General features: G+C 44.8%; 1 protein-coding gene across 2 annotated transcripts in view; it reads right to left on the reverse strand.

Annotated features, from left to right (window-relative positions):
- Positions 1 to 386: 386 nt before the first annotated feature.
- The window catches only part of GPC6 (glypican 6), a 996,155-nt gene continuing 980,696 nt past the window's right edge, over positions 387 to 15,845 (reverse strand). For both annotated transcript variants that reach the window (XM_040991023.1, XM_040991022.1), the window contains 2 exons: positions 4,406 to 4,581; positions 387 to 909 (listed from right to left, as the gene is read on the reverse strand). In XM_040991023.1, coding sequence (XP_040846957.1) covers positions 707 to 909; positions 4,406 to 4,581 — 379 coding nt within the window. In that variant the 3' untranslated portion in view covers positions 387 to 706. The remainder of the gene's footprint in view (positions 910 to 4,405; positions 4,582 to 15,845) is intronic.

Consider the following 15,845-nt stretch of genomic DNA (forward strand, 5'->3'; position numbering starts at 1 on the left):
GGGTGAGACAGAGGTGCTGAATCAGTTAGATTTGCTCTCATTCAAGATGGACTTTTGACATCAGTACCTCCAAATCAATTTGGTATCATGTGGTTAGAGTGCAAGATGAACACCTCCAAGACAACAGTGTATTTTCACTAGTTCTAAAAAGTTTCAAGCTTGCTCCCCATAAGCATTTTGTAAACCTGATTTGTCACGGAAAAGCTTACACTGGGAGTTCTTGTCAAAGCCAGACGTATGGCTTTGAAGTTCTTTTGTGTTTTCTTTCTTGTTTGCTTCTTTGTTGAAAATGCAGTTGTCTTGGGGTTTGGCCTGATTTTACAGGGAAATCTCTTTTCTTCCTACCTTTATTTCTAAGTGTGAAAAAAGAAAAAAAAAAACCCACGCACAACGTGAGATTCCTTTACTTTTGCAGCATAAAAGCAAATGAAGGTAAGAAAACCTCCTGGTAAGAAAGATTTGAGTAAGAATTCTCTCTAGAATAAACAGGGTCCCCACAGACAGCTGAAGGAAAGAGGAGGCAGTTCAGTCTGGCACCCGGTATTCTTTGGGAAAACAAAAACGGAGGCAGCTGGCAGGACTGCCCTCTTCTCATAGAAAACGGGAAGTTGGTGTGGCGTGGTCCATTGGCCAAGAGTGTACCAAAAGAGAGGAGTTGGCCATTCCGAGAGCTAAAATGCAGTTTCAGCTGACCAAAAACCCAGGATTATCTGCACAGTCTCTGCACTGCCAGGGCCAGGCCGACCAGAGACCAGGAGAGCAGGGAGTGACCGAGCTGGGCTGCCGCCGAGTCCTCTTCCCTCCGGTCGGGGTCAGCTGCCGGGGCCTCCGTGGTGACAAACTCAAACTCTGTGGGACACACGTCATCCATGCACCCGCTGCCGCTCCCCGAGCCGCTGGATTCATCACCTGGCGTGGAAAGATGGAAGAAGAGGGTTGAAGTGAAAAAGTGAGGAAGGAATCAAGGCCAGGCGTGCCTTTGGTCTGCGCATGTTGGGGACGCTCCTCCCCACCAGCCCCTTTCCCATCAGGCGCTGGATTTGTTTTTTTCTTTTGAAGTTTATTGAGAAACAGAGCTGCTGGCTACCAATTCACACTGTCTAAGTCCCGCGTGTTCTGCCTGACCACGGGTGACACTGGGAGTCCAGAACTCCACTCGGGTCTCCCACGTGGGTGGGAGAACTTGGGCAGTCACTTGCTGGCTCCCGGTGTCTGCCATGGCAGTACTGGTGCTAAATATCGATCCACTCGGGTAAGGGATGTGGGTGTCCAGAGTGTCTCCTTGAGCCTAATTGAGATCCAATCCACATAACCTAAGATTTGGGCATTTAATGGAACACTCTCCAGCACCTGGTCTCTCCCCAGCTGTATCTTAGAGCAGCTACAAATTTGTTTGATTTTTTTTTTTTTTTGATTTTGAGATTTTTCTCTTAATATACATGTTGGGAGCCATCACAATGGCTCAATTGGCTAATCCTCTGCCTGCAAGCACTGACATCCCATATGGGTGCTGGTTTGTGTCCCATATACTCCACTTCCCATCCAGCTCCTGCTTGTGGCCTGGGAAAGCAGTGGAGAATGGCTCAAAGCCTTGGGACTCTGCACCCACGTGGGAGACCTGGAGGGGCTCCAGGCTCCAGGCTGGCCATTATAGCCATTTGGGGAGTGAACCAGTAAATGGAGGATCCTTCTGCCTCTCCTTCTTTCTGTAAATCTGCCTTTCTAAGAAAAATAAACCTTTAAAAATATATGCTTCTTAATTGTCCTTTATAGTCACATCTCCCAACCCTTCTTTGAGCCAGTTACTACGCTGGCTTGTGAACTGGCTGCCTTCCCTTCCTGAGAAAAGTGAAAGTGGCATCTTTGCTTTGGCCCCAGAAGTGCTAGTTTCACAAAAGGACGTATTAGAAGCAAATGTGCAATTCTGGTTTCACAGCTTTTATGTTCACTTGCATCTACATAATTTTGTTTTTCAAACATGTGTTTTCAGTTGATAATGTCTATTATGGGATACCTTATCATAGTTCAGTACATGAATAAGCTGTATAATGATCCAATCAGGATGGCTAGCATTTCAGTCTGCTACTCTTTCTCTGTGTTTAGAACCTCCAAATTCCTTTAGTTCTTCATAAATGTCGAATAGGTTGTTGCTACAGAACACTAGACATTACTCTTCATAGCTAAGTACATTTTGTTACCATTATCCATTCTCGGTCTCCAGTCCTATTCTCCTAGCTTCTAGCAGTCACTTTTTTGAGATTAACTTTTGCAGCTTCAATGTATGACTATGAACATACTGTATACTTAGGCTCTTGACATTTTTTTTCCGAGTTATCTTTAGCAATCTTCACAAGGGGGAAAATGCCCATTAATTAAATTCAAAGATAGCAAAATTGCTAAGGGGGTTGTTCTGAACATTGGTATCTTGACAAAAAGTAATATAACCTTTACAAAGATATTATTAAAGCAATATAGAATATTAAAACTGTGGGAAGCAAATAACATCAGGGGATTCTGACTGGCAAAAAAAGAATGGCTCCATCTATTTCTGTTAAGGAATCATAAATGTAGACTTTAAGAAGTGGATGGGCACCTTAAGAAAGGTCAAAAGCAGTCAACACGCTGAGGGCTGTGCGACGTGAGCATGGTGTGTGTGCCAGGCTGTGTCCTGAGGGCCGCGTTGGGAGCTCGCGTTACAGCCACGGGACACTCTTAGTGTTGTTGGGTTTTACTTTCCTTTGAAAGGAGTGGGGGCATGATCTCTGTCGCTTGGCCATCCCCTCCGTGTCGCAGACTGATACGTGTCTAACTTCTGTAGCTCAGGGAAGAAAGTAGAGCAATGAGCAACAGCAATTGAATCGCCGGTGTCTTCCGTTATCCACCCCTGCAGTCCATGCCCCAGATGGTGAAGCACGGTATTCTTGAAGACAGAGCAGGTGGAATGAGAGGAGTGAGGCTAAGTAAGGAGTGGGAGGAAAGCAATGAAGCCTGTGTGACAATCCTTCTAGGAGGAAAGGAGAGGCCTGTCTTAGAGAACAGACAATGGCAGGATTCAAAGAGTGCGGTTCACTGGGCTGGTTTAGAAATTCACTTCTGAGTTCTCTAAAATGGAATGAAGCACTGAAATTTTTCTGCAGTTAATTGACAATATAGATGACTTGATATCTGGAACTTTCATTAATTTAAACACTCAAGAATCATCCTTTGCTTCGATGATGAAGCGACAGAATCAAAGGCAACTTCACCTCAACGTTCCATAATTTTTTCCCAGCAAACTCTCTTTTTAAGGGTGTACACTTAAAAAAATCACCCCAAAGGCAAGAAGCAGTAACCCAAACTTGCCGTTGCAATTATATATCCTGAAACCATATAGACAAAATCCAGATATAGTTATCTTCATGGTAGTATTCATTTTATAGTCTTTCACTTTGGATCTTGTGATCATTTGTAAAACAGTCATGTGTAATACTGCATTTTTTTTATTATTTCAGTATTTCACACGTGACTAGCTGTGGTTTATGTATGAAAAATTCTGGACAGAGAGGAGACTTGTGTAGTTGACCCACTCATTCCTCACAGATACTGTCTTAGATCCTTGCTGTGTCACCTCAAACGAGCCTCTCCAGCATTCCCCTGGGCAGGCATGCTTTCAGTTTTATAGAGAAAAAGTCAGAGACTCAAAAAGATGCTCTCCAACTTACAAGGGAGCTGTGCGCTTATAAACCCACCAAAAGTTGAAAATATCCCGAGTTGAGAATGGACTGCTGATCCCTAACCTACCAAACACGCTGGCTCGGCAGGACACACGGTGCAGTGTTATACATGACCATGGGGCTGACTGGCGTTGTGCTCACTGCTGCTGCCCAGCATTGCGACAGAGGATGAACCATATGGTGCCAGTCCAGGATGAGGTCCAAGTTCAAAACTTTAAGTGTGGTCTCTGCTGAATATAGATTGCTTCTGCACTGTCATTGCTAAACCATTCTGAGGTGGAAACTGTAATTTGGGGAAGACCCAATTTCACAAGTAATTAAGGCAGGGAAACTGGGTATGTCTAAGCAATTTGTAGAGGGTTTTTTTTTTTTTTTGGTGTTAGGAGGAAGGTAACAGGATTTGGAGGCAGGTGTGAATACTGATGGCGAAAGGAGAAAGCAAAAACATGGTGTTTGTAACACTGAAGCTATTCCTTAAGACCAGTTCTGATTTTAGTTCTGATTTTAGTGGCAGTGTCACTTTTGTAGCTCAGAGCTTTCTTTAAAATCTGGAAAGTGTTACAGATGAGGAAATAATGAGGCAAAATCCAAGGGCACACTGTGAAGAAAAGCAATGGTAAAAATAGAGGTATATCATATTCTGTCACCGTATTACACTCTGGAAGTTACTGGGCCATGAGAGCAGTTCTTACTTGTGTCCTGGAAGTTGACGTCATTGCCATTGTATGCGTTCTTCAGTTTGTTGGTCATCACACGGAGAGCCATGATCTGCTGTCTGATGAAAGTGTCTGGCCGTGTGATGTCCACTTCTACTTCGGGATTATTGATCTGGTTGGTCAGCCCATCGTTCATGATCTCAGGCAAGTACCTGCAAAGCAGAGGGAGAGAACCGCTCAGATGGTACAGTAGGGATCTCAGACCCAGGTTCTGTCATGTTATCTTGGATGAGGATCCAGAGCACCTAGAAGAACCTGGAGAAGAGGCCAGATGGTGCAAACAGGGAGAAAACAGGCAGAGGGAATATGGCTGAAATGGCTTCAGAATGGTTCTTTAAACGGCACTGAATTCTTCTATAGGCTTGTTTAAAGACAAATGTTAAATTAGGAATTTAAAGAAATCACTAGTTAAACTGAATTACTCTTTATTTCTACATTCCTAATGTTACTTGGCTTAAGCAAAAGGGCTTATAACTTCCTAGTTCTCCTGTGAAATGTGGTACCAAGACCTGGACTTAGAAATGAGAGTACTCTAACACAGGCTCCCCAACTCAGATTCTCTTTTGTTATTTTTCTATACAATGTTACAGTATAAAGAGAACAGAATCCATGTGTTTTATGGCTACAGTTACAAGAAGATAATCAGACTTCCTCTTCCCTCTTCCTGCCTCAAGCCTCCTTGTTCCTTTTTTTTTTTTTGGCTTAAATTTTGCAAAGGTATGAATTCAATCCACTCTGTAACTACAGGCCTAACTCAAAACTAACCATGATTTTCAATAATCAAAAAACAGGGAGGCTATGGTTCCATAGAGATTTAAACAAGGGGTAAAAACAATCATATCACAAGATGTCTATTTCATTACTATACATCTTTTCAAACAAACAAAAAAAATCTGTGTTAACTGCCACAAATCAGAGAAAACATATTTGTTTTTTGGGGACTGACATTCACTAAGCATAATGGTTTTCAGTGAATTTCATTTTTATTGTAAAATACAGGACTTTGTTCTTTTGGTGGCCAAACTGCAGCCCAGCAGGGTACATTTCTACATTTTCCTTATCCCGTGATCTGTTGGTGGACATCTGGGCTGATCCCATCTCTTAGCTTTTGTGAGCTGAGTTGCAGTAAACATTGGGGGTGCAGATAACTTTCATATGCTTATTTCATTTGAGTAAATTCCTAGTTGGGTCATATAATACATCTGTTTCCTGATTTATGAGGCATCTATAATACTGTCTTCCATAATGGTTATACTGGTTCCCACCTCGTATTTTAGTCATAGGAAACTTCTGGATATTAAAAAACAGCTCTGGTAAGTTTTATGTGTAACCAATACTTGCTGGAATATTTGAGATATCTGTTTGGGTTTTCATTCTTTCACAACATACTGGATTCATTTTGATAGGTTTACTGACATTTGGCCAAGTATGTGTACCAAATGTCAAAATTGTCAGTCCTTCAATATCATCTGCCTGGGCTGCCTACATTTATTTCTATGTGAGTAGAGGTTGAAGATTCCAGAAACTTGCTCGGAACCCTGTATATTCCTAGCTCTCATGGCCTGTCAGTCTCCTAGTATTTAGTCTACTTTTTTTTTTTTTTTTTTAGAAAGATTCTCATTTCTGTTTCTTTTCTTCCAAATTTACTTCTTTCTCCTCTTTTCCTTTCTAGTGAGTCCTGAACCCACTTTCCAATGAATCTTCATAACACTGCTTTTGTCATACTTACAAAATGGGAATTGTTGTGATATGCACTTCCATGCATTTTTAAATTTAGTCTGCCAGCAATTGTGGGAGATGGGTACTATTTTATCCCCATGGTATGAAGTAGAAAACAGGCTCAGTGAGAAGTGAATGGATGGTCACAGAACTAGTAGAGGACAAGCCATGGTTCCAGTCAAACCTAGCTCCAGAGTTCCCTAAACACTGGCCCATGTGGCCTGATGGATTGCAAAGCACGTGTCACCCTTTACAGCCAGCCAGCAGAGCCTGTCTCCTGCGAGTTCTACTTTGTGATGGTGCAACACTCTCGTCAAGGGATTCTTGTCTTCTGGAGTCCATTCCTGTGTCCGTGAACTTGCCTGTTCAACTTGTTTTCCTAGTCTGAGATGCAGTTTCCCAATCAGGTCCCAAACATCCTTAAACATCTAGGCCAATCCACATTTTCCACGAATGTGTTTTCCAACACTCTGGGATTTGCCCAGACGTTTGTAGGTTCTGTTGGGGGGGAATTTCATGACTGTAAGTCAGCCGAGAGATCTGAGGCAGTAAGTTGGTGCCAAAATCCAACCCAACTCTGCAAACTATGTACCTGCAACACACCATTAATCAGAAACAGTGCCTTTTTTTTCCTTCCATTTTTTTTTTTTTTCTTTAAGGAGCAGATGATGGGGGCTCAGCAGGTTAAGCCACTACCTGCAACCCAGTAACACATTTCAGAGTGCTGGTTTGAGTTTTGGCTACTGCACTTCTGATCCAGCTCCCTGCTGATGTGCCTAGGAAATGGCAACTGATGGCTAAAGACTTGGTTTTCTGCTACCCATGCAGGAGAGACCCTGCTGGGGTTCCTGGCTTTAGCCTGGCCCAGCCCCTGCTGTGATGGGTATTTGTGGGACTGGACCATTAGCTGGCAGATCTCTGTCTGTCACTATCCCTCTTCGTCACCCTTTCCAAATAGAGATAATAAATACTTGAAAATAAACATATTAATCATGAGAAATTTAAAAAATTATTTTTATTTATTTGAAAGACAGAAAAAAGAAAGAGACATCAATCCCAAATGCCTATAGTGGTGAGGGCTGTTCTGAGCCAAAACCATGAGCTTGAGTGTCCCATGTCAGTGTCTTGGACCCATGCGCTGAGCCATCATTTGCTGCCTTCCAGGGCACACGGTAGCAAGAATCTGGAATTGAAGGTAAGGCCAAGCATCCAATGCAGCATTTAAAAAAAATTGTCTGAAAGCCCGAGTTACAGAGAGGGAGAGACAGCTAGATCTCACATTTGGGGTTCACTCTCCAAATGACTGCAACTGTCAGGGCTAGGCTAGGCTAGGCTAACGCCAGGAACTTGGAACTTAATTCTGTTTCCCACAAAAGTACACGGGCTGGGACACTGGAGTCATCCGCTGCTGTCCTCAGGCCTTGGGCAGGGAGTTGGATCAGAAGTGGGGCAGGCAGGACATGAACCAGAGTGCATGTGGGATGTTGGCATTGCAGCTGGCACCTTTACCTACTGTTCCATGAGTAGCATTTTAACTGCTGCACTGATTGCCTGTCTTGGTAATTATTGACTTTAAAAACTTTCAAGATGTGAAAGTAGAGGCAGCATTGTAATAAAGGTCGTGTTCTTGTCTGGGTGCCTTTTTTCTGATTCCTACACGAAGATGCTGGGTTAGTCTGTGTCTTGGAAAGAAACAGATTAACAAAGGGGTAACAGTTTTCTTCAAGAGACTCTAGGCATGGACAAGGTTAAAGCAAATCAGCACTGAGTAGTGAAGTACGGTGGGGCTGGCAACAGGAGATGGTGATCCGGATAGGTAGAACGGAGGCTGTTAGAGCACAAGAGCAAAGAGAGCCACCGGATGACATAGCTGTGGCCAAACCAAACGTATCAGGGAGGGAGCCGAGGGAAGGATGCCCTGACATCCACCCGCTGTTGGCCGATTCCAACAGGAAACCAATAGGCCAAGGAGTCCAAGGGACGCAGCTTGGAGAGGTCTTGCTGTGAGAACCAGGCTCAGGAAGGAGCAGAGGGCAAGAGTGACCTCCAGGGGCCTCAGACTCGGGCCTGGCATAGCCCTGCCGGGTGGCTGTGAGAGAAGGACTTCTAAGAAGTTTCTTGAAAAATGAAATTAAAAATGGATTTATTTTGATGTGAAAACTTGGACTTCTTGACTAATTTTTTTGTAATATGTAGTTTAAGAACTTTCTGAAGAGCCCTCGATATTGTTCTTGTGGATTTTCCTTATGCTTAAAATTCTTCCCCTTCTTGCATATTATTTTTTAAGCTCTACAAACCAAAGGCTGTATCTGTCTTTCCCCAGAGGAAAACCACGTGCACAAACTGTGTTGCTTAATCCTGCATTCAAGCATGACATCTTAGATGTGACACATCTGTTTACGAATTGGTTTGCTCATATTAAATGAGGCTTCTGCCTTAGCTCCATGTTGTTACCCGCTTCCTGACTTCACAGTGCTCATTAAATAATAATAAAACTTCCAGAGAGTATTAGAGTCTTTTCCATGAAGCTTTAAGTATTTGCTATCCTGAAAAAAGTGTCCTAGTAGAAATGTTAAGGAGTGGTGGACTCATATATCTTCATCTTGGTGGTAAAGCAGCACTTCTGCTCTGTAATTTATGTAGCATATAAATGAATGTTTGTTTCTAATATGTGAAAATACTTCGGAATGTTTATGGAAGAGTGGAATAGAAAGCTATGTTTATTGGCATGAGTGTGTGGCTCAGGGGTTATGTTGCTGCATGGGCCGTTAGCATCCATATGGGAGTGCCAAGCTCCAGGTCTCAATTCCATGTTCCTGCTAATGGGCAGCCAAGAAGTAATGTGTTTTTTTTTTTTTTTTTAATTTGGTAGGCAGAGTTACAGAGAGACAGAGAGGCTATGGCTAGTTGATTAAGGAGCAGGGTCCCTGCCACCCATTTGGGAGATCCAGATGAGGATCTAGCTCATGGTTCCTGTCTGTCCTCTTGGTTCCTGTCTGTCCTCTTGGTTCCTGGCTATTGCAGGCATTTGGGAGACGAAACCAGTGCATGGAAGATCTCTGTCTCTCCTCCTTTCAAATAAGGTAAAAAGTAAATAAAACTTAGAATGATGTTTATTTTGGTACAAAATGCAATCCATGATTCTTTTTCCATGCATGTTTTGCAGGCCCCTCATGTTGACATGCAATTCTTCCTGCCAGGCTCCATGAACTCTGGCCCCATTATCAGTGCAGTGGCATTAATCCTAGTGAGTCCCAGCCGCTGTCTGCTGACACAGGAGCTGAGAGAGGCTGGAAGGTGATAGTACATTTGCATGTTGCTCTTCCACAGTTTGGAAGGTGATTCATGCAGTTAGACCTGTGCCCAGTCCCAGGCAAGCTCTGTTTCTCTCTGGTGCTTCGTGCATGCGCAGCCAGCAGGGCCTTGTTTCCCAGGAGTTCACTGCAATGGCTTCCATGGGAATGCTACCCCTGGGAGTCTGAACATCCAGGAACTATGAGGCTGCCAAGTGAGCCCAGCCCCTCACTGTGTTTCCTGACACTCAGTCAAGCCAACAGTGTACCCATGTGCAGAAGCTCTTTTTGGTACATCCTGAGGGTGATTTTAGAGACAGTGTAGCGACCTGAGTCTGAAATAGTTGAGAAAGAAAATGGTCATTTTGAAAGAAAATGCAGATGTAGATCTTGAAGGTAACCCTGTTGCTGTCGGTTGCAACACCGGCATGGACTGTGAAGAGTCTGGTTCCACACCAGGAACTCACAAGTGCACCTGCTCATTGCTGTCATGTTCAGTGGGTCTTTGCCTAATGCTCAGATCTGGCCAAGCAGATACATCATTGAACCCAGCCTCTCTTCTTTTGCTTAGCTCCTGCACAGCTCTTGGGCATGACAGCATTCTAGTTTTGTGCCATCACATCTTGGGGCAACATAGGATAGTCTAGGCATAGATAGTCTAGGTTATAAGACCGGATGTGTGTTTGCCTGCAGCAGGGGGAACCCAGATGTGAACACAAACTGGAGAGTGGAACCAGAGTGCCACTTCTTGTCATTGCTTTCACAAGGTGTTGTTGCCCCTTCTAAGAGCCAAGAGTGGCTTCTCGATTTTGGTCGCCTTGTGTTTTGCAAGAGCAGGGCTAGGAAATAAAACTTACATGCTTTTGCAGAATATTTTTTTTAATTTAAAAAATGGACTTATTTGAAAGGCAGAATTAATAGAGAGAGAGAATCTTCCATTTGCTGGTTCACTTCGCAGGTGGCCACGATAGCCAGGGGCTTCTTCTGGGATCTCCTATGTGGGTGGCAGGTGCTGAAGCACTTGGGTCATCTTCCACTGCTTTTGCCAGGCCATTAGCTGGGAACTGGATTTGGAACTGGAGCATCTGGGACACAAATTTGTGCCCATACAAGATGCCAGTTGTCACAGGCAGTGGCTTTACCCCACTATGTCACACTGCCAGCCCCAAGAAATATTTTGTTCACATAAAATTTTGTAGGCTTCCTGGGTTATACCCCAAAAGTGCAACTGATTAGGGCAGAAGAATCTCACAGGAATGTAAGCACCCTACAGGAACTGCAAGCTCTGTGCTGGGTCCCTCGCTGGCAGAACTGACTGCTTCTGTCATCTGCTAAACTAACTCTTGAAGTTCGCCTGAATGAAATAAATCTGATTGATTAAGGCCACAGAGATAGCCCCGCCGCCTTAAAATGTTGGAGGAAGACGTTAAGTATGCGCTATTAGACCCTAATTCTGTATGAGACCTGATAGGTCCTTCCAGGAGTTTTCTGTGGGCCGACCACAGCACCATTCAAAACCACTCCTTGCAGTGCAGCTGACACGTGCAGAAAGGCTGTGTTGCCAGAAGAGCCAATGTTGACTTAGCAGGATTCACTGTTTCTCATCATCACATGGATGCCGTAGGGAGCTACGTATTTAAGCATTGAGGGAAGGGACCCACAGCTCTTCATGTTTAATGGGAGTTAAAAGATGGAGGAAGTCTGAGGAGTGAGACATTAACCAGGCAAGTCAGCTGGGTGATGCCCAGTGGGAGCAGTATGTTCGTGGCAGGACATGGGGTGACTCTGCCAGCTGGGGTTTGTCTTCAAGGTCCCAGATTTGTCCTCTGATTGTTCCTGTCTCAAGGCTCAACTGCTGGGGTCTGTTGAAAGCAGGTTCAGTTTGTTGCTGCAGACACATCTCCGCAGCTGTTTCTAATTCCAGGCTACACTTGCGTTCAGCTTTAGCAGGTGTCAGAACCCTGTAAATCCGAGTGGTCAGTGCTAACACAGAACCAGAATTCCTTAGGCACAGTTTCAAAATTCAGAAATCTCCAGGTTTTCCTGCCACCCATTTGTTAGCAAAATTTCATCTGTTCTAAAATGAGGCTAATTATAGTCCTAATTCATCCCACTTAGTGGCACTTTAATACATTTGCTGCAGAAATATTAATATGTTTTATGTTGGATTTTAGCCCCTGGTCCCACTAGGGTATCACCTAATAGAGCACATATTCACTCTGGGGATTTTCTCACTTCTGAATTCTGGAAACAGCTTTGGCCTGGAGTCTCCTGTAAGAGTCCGTGAAACGATGGTGTCAAAAATTTGTTTTGAAAGTTTTTTTTAATTGGTTTTAAACTTCATATGCCTTAGAAGGGCTATTATTTGGAAGAAAAAAAAACCCAAATGTTGAAAAGGATGTGGAGAAATTGGAACCACAAGCGCTCTTAGTGGTGCAACAGCCACCGAGAATAGCGTGGCACTCCTCAGGAAACTAAAAATGGAACCACAGTTGATGGAGTGTTTCCACTTCTGAGACTATATGCAGATAATAAAAGCATGAATTTGGAATTGGCATTATGGCTCCACAGAGCCAGAGAAGTCACCGCTAGAATCCCTTGTGAACACTGCCCACCGACTAGACTTCCAATCCAGCTCCCTCCTAATGTGCCTGGGAGAGTTACCAGCAGATGGCCCAAGCGCTGGAACCCCTGCCACCTGTGATGCAGATGTGGCTGCAGTTCCTGGTTCCTGGCTTTGACCTGGACCAGCCTGGCTCTTGCAGACATGTGGGGGAGTGAGGGCAGGCAAGACCCATTTCTCGCTCTGTCTCTATCTTTGTCGCTTGGTCTTCCAAATGGATAAATCTTTAGAGCAGACATAAGCAGTTATTTACACACTTTTGTTCATAGCAGCACTATTCAAAATAGCCAACAGGTGATTGAAAGGATACACAAAATATGGCGTGCACACACCAAGGAAAATGATTCAGCATTACCAAGGAGGGAAATTCTGACACATGCTAGAGCAGGGGAGAGTTCTGGGAGCACTGTGCTGAGTGAAGTGAGTTTGTCGCACAAGGATAAACGTGTTGTGAGTCCGTTTACAGGCCATCTGTGCAGTGCTCACATTCACAGGAGACAGGAAGGTGCTTTCCAGGACCTGACACCAGGGCAAGGAGTAGGGGATTAGTGTTAATGGGCACCCAGCTTCAATTTAGGAAGATGAAAATGTGCTGGGGTGGGGTGATATTTGCACATCAACGTTAATAGACTTGATGCACTCTGGTTTCTCTTCAGATCGTATAAATCTTTCACCTTGCACTGAACTACTCACTGTGAAATGACAGACCGGTGCAATGGTGAATTGTCAGCAAATGGCCTTTAACACCCTTTACAAATCTGAGTTTTCTGTAGCTCTTTGTGAGTTTGAAATGTAGATTACCTTTTCCTTTTTCATTTTTTTTGCCTGGTTGAAAAAATATTGTTGCTACAAACATACTGTGACTGTATGGTCCATTAAGCAGGGCTGTCTGTGGCCTGGGTGCACACTTGGAGATGGGACACAGGGGTGTGCCCTGGGACACCTAAAATCTTCTTGGGGCCTGTGTTGACCATGGCAGGTCACTTAGCTACTTTCTAGCCCTCTTCATTGTGCAGTTTTTAGGAAAATTAGGTTGTTAGTATAGCTGTCCCAAATGCCAAGCTTGTTCTTAGCCTGGCTGACAGTAGCTAAATTTGGAGCCGAAAGCCTGACTCCTGGTGCTGAGAAGGGAGTGTGAGGCAGGAAACAGTTTGGGAACTCCTTTGCACAACGCATGCCTCGCTGATGATAGCCGTGAGCAGAGGATCAGTTCCCTGCCTCGGCCCCGAGCACACTGGCAGGCGCTTCCTATGCCCACCTTCTCTCCTTGGAATTAGAGGCGGCCCGTGGCTGAGCGGATAGGCGAGGGCCTGTGAGCCACGGGCCGGGGCGGGTGAGTTGTGGAGCAGCAGTGTGTTTGCTTCCTCCTGCTGGAATCTATTGCTGCCGCGATTTATCCCTGGCAAGTACTTTGTGTGCTTTGTCTGCCCCAGGACAGTCAGGATGACCATGCAGCCAGCCATCCCCAAATGTGCCAGTCAGTTCTTCCAAGCGCCACCTTCCAAGGCTGTTTTCCTGGTTGCCTGTTTTATGGCTAGAGTGCCATGGGACACGTTTGGCAGTCAGACTAAAGCAGTGGTGTTCTGCCAGGGCTGCTGAGAAGCCCTCTTTGACACAGTTCTCATTGCAGAACCTCATTTCTCCCTCTGCTATTTGCTCAGACTGATCCGCTCTTGACTTGCTCCTCGATCCACATGGAGGCTGCTAAGAACAGCTGATCTATTTCTCCATTTTTCCTGCTGCTTGCAATTTACTGTGTTTACCTTCCGGCCTCGGGAAGGATCTCCTTGGGGACAGAATATTTCTGTGAGGCTCGGGCGCCTTGAGAAACAGCAGAGGCTCCTGGCAGAAGCCATGTCTCCAGTAGGTCTTATTAATCACACAGCTCCTTGCTCTCCTTTTCCCAGAGGGCATTGTCAAAGGAGGGAGGGTGACAGCTAGAGCCTTGCTCACCAGGAGCAAAATCTGAAAGTTGTTTGCCAGTCTTTGAGGGTGGAGAGGGGTCTGGAAATGACTGACCCGAGCCACAACAGCTGAAATGATCGATGTCCTATCAGATGGCCTGTGTACCACTGGAACCCAGCCATTGACTGTCATCTGCATTAGAGACAAGGTCCTTAGGAAGGGAAATCATCCTAAAACAAGTGATGGACATTGTCATTCAACAGAGCCGGCAGGAAGCCAGCACCAGTCTACATGAGCGGAAAGATAACAGCCCTTGCAGACACCTGCTTTGTCTTCTTTTGCTGCATGACAGAGTTCTAGCCAGTTCTAACCTGTAGATGTCAGCCGGGCAAAAGCTGCGCTTCCTCTGAAGCCCAACTTTCCTGCTGTGCATCTCATCATTCTTCACCTGCTCCGGCCAGCAGCTGCCTACAGCGTTCTTCAGAGGATGACTGATGGAGCAGGTGTCTTCCGGGGCCTCAGGGTTCACTCTGGGAATTTTAGGAGGCCTCCATTTGTAGCCTGCCGTGACTTTTCCATTTTCTTCCCTTTGACCTTCTGGATTGTTATCGATTTGCCTTTGTTTCAGTTCCTGTTTGAGTTGGAGTTGCTACATGTCTTACCTGCCTGCTGCTTAGGTAAAGGGGGAAATGGAGGCAGGAGAGCCATATTTTACACCCCACTCTCTTTCTGGTCCACCAGGCTGCTTCTGTCAGGTGACAGACAAGCATGGACTTTGGTGAGAACACCCTTCTTCACTCTGCTGGAAAATAGGATGTGGTTGCTCAGTACTGAATGTCTCCCAAATCTGTGCAGAAGCCTTTGTCTGCAGTGTGATGGCATCTGGAAGTAGTTAAGGTTGGAGGAGGTCATGAGGGTGGAATTCTGTGATAGGATTCATGCCCTTAGAAGGAGAGACCAGAATATCCTGTCTCTCTACTATGACAGGATGCAGCTGTCTAAAAGTTAAAAAGAAGGTGTAGTGCTGCCTGCACCCTAATTGTGAACTTCCCAACCTGTGGAATTGTGAGGAATATATTTATGCTGTTTTAACCATGGCATCTTTTGTATTTTTATCATAGCATCCAGAACTGATGAATACATTGATTGGATACAAAACACACGCAGTGTTCAAAGTGTTGAGCTTTATCATTCATTGCAGTGAAACTGGAAGTTTGTGTAGTTGATTTCCTACGTGATGAAAGCTGTGTTGCATTTAAAGCTGTGTTGCCTTTCTTGCTGCATGAGGAGGCTTAGGACTGCTACCTTGTCTGCGTGCTGGTTGTTCTTATTGCATGCTCTTTCAACCAAATGGGATACTCTCTCTGCCTGAATTGTTCTTGTTGATGATATGAGCAAAGCCCATGAAAGGAAATGGCGAAGGCATCTGTGAAAGCACAGTCAACAACTTAACTTGTTCCCTGTGGTCTGTGTGTAGACTGAAAAGGAACATCTTAAATAGAGGCTGAATGGAGGGTTCCCAGAAAAAATACAGGACTGCTGCAAGTTTGGCTTTAAACAAGGAGTCACTGTGTGTGTGTGTCTGTGAGGTGTGTTCTTTTTGTTGTTTGGTATTTTGAGAGGCTCAACATGGCAATCATACCTTAGAGTCTTGCTTCTCCAAGGGTGTTCCCTGGACTAGGAATAACTCATTACTTGGAAGCATGTTGGATGCATAGACTCCTCTTCAGCTCCCCCTGAAGACCTACTGTCATCACCAGCTCTGTCTCTCCTGTCTGTTCTTCAAGAGGCACAGATCCCGTTCAGGGGACTCCACCCACACAGAGTAAATGCCTCTTGAAGTATGAACCTCACATGACCTTCACATTAGGAGTTA

The sequence above is a fragment of the Ochotona curzoniae genome, unplaced genomic scaffold (genome assembly GCF_017591425.1).
Source record: "Ochotona curzoniae isolate NIBS_2020 unplaced genomic scaffold, NIBS_Ocur_1.0 contig_64, whole genome shotgun sequence".
NCBI classification, from domain to species: Eukaryota; Metazoa; Chordata; class Mammalia; order Lagomorpha; family Ochotonidae; genus Ochotona; species Ochotona curzoniae.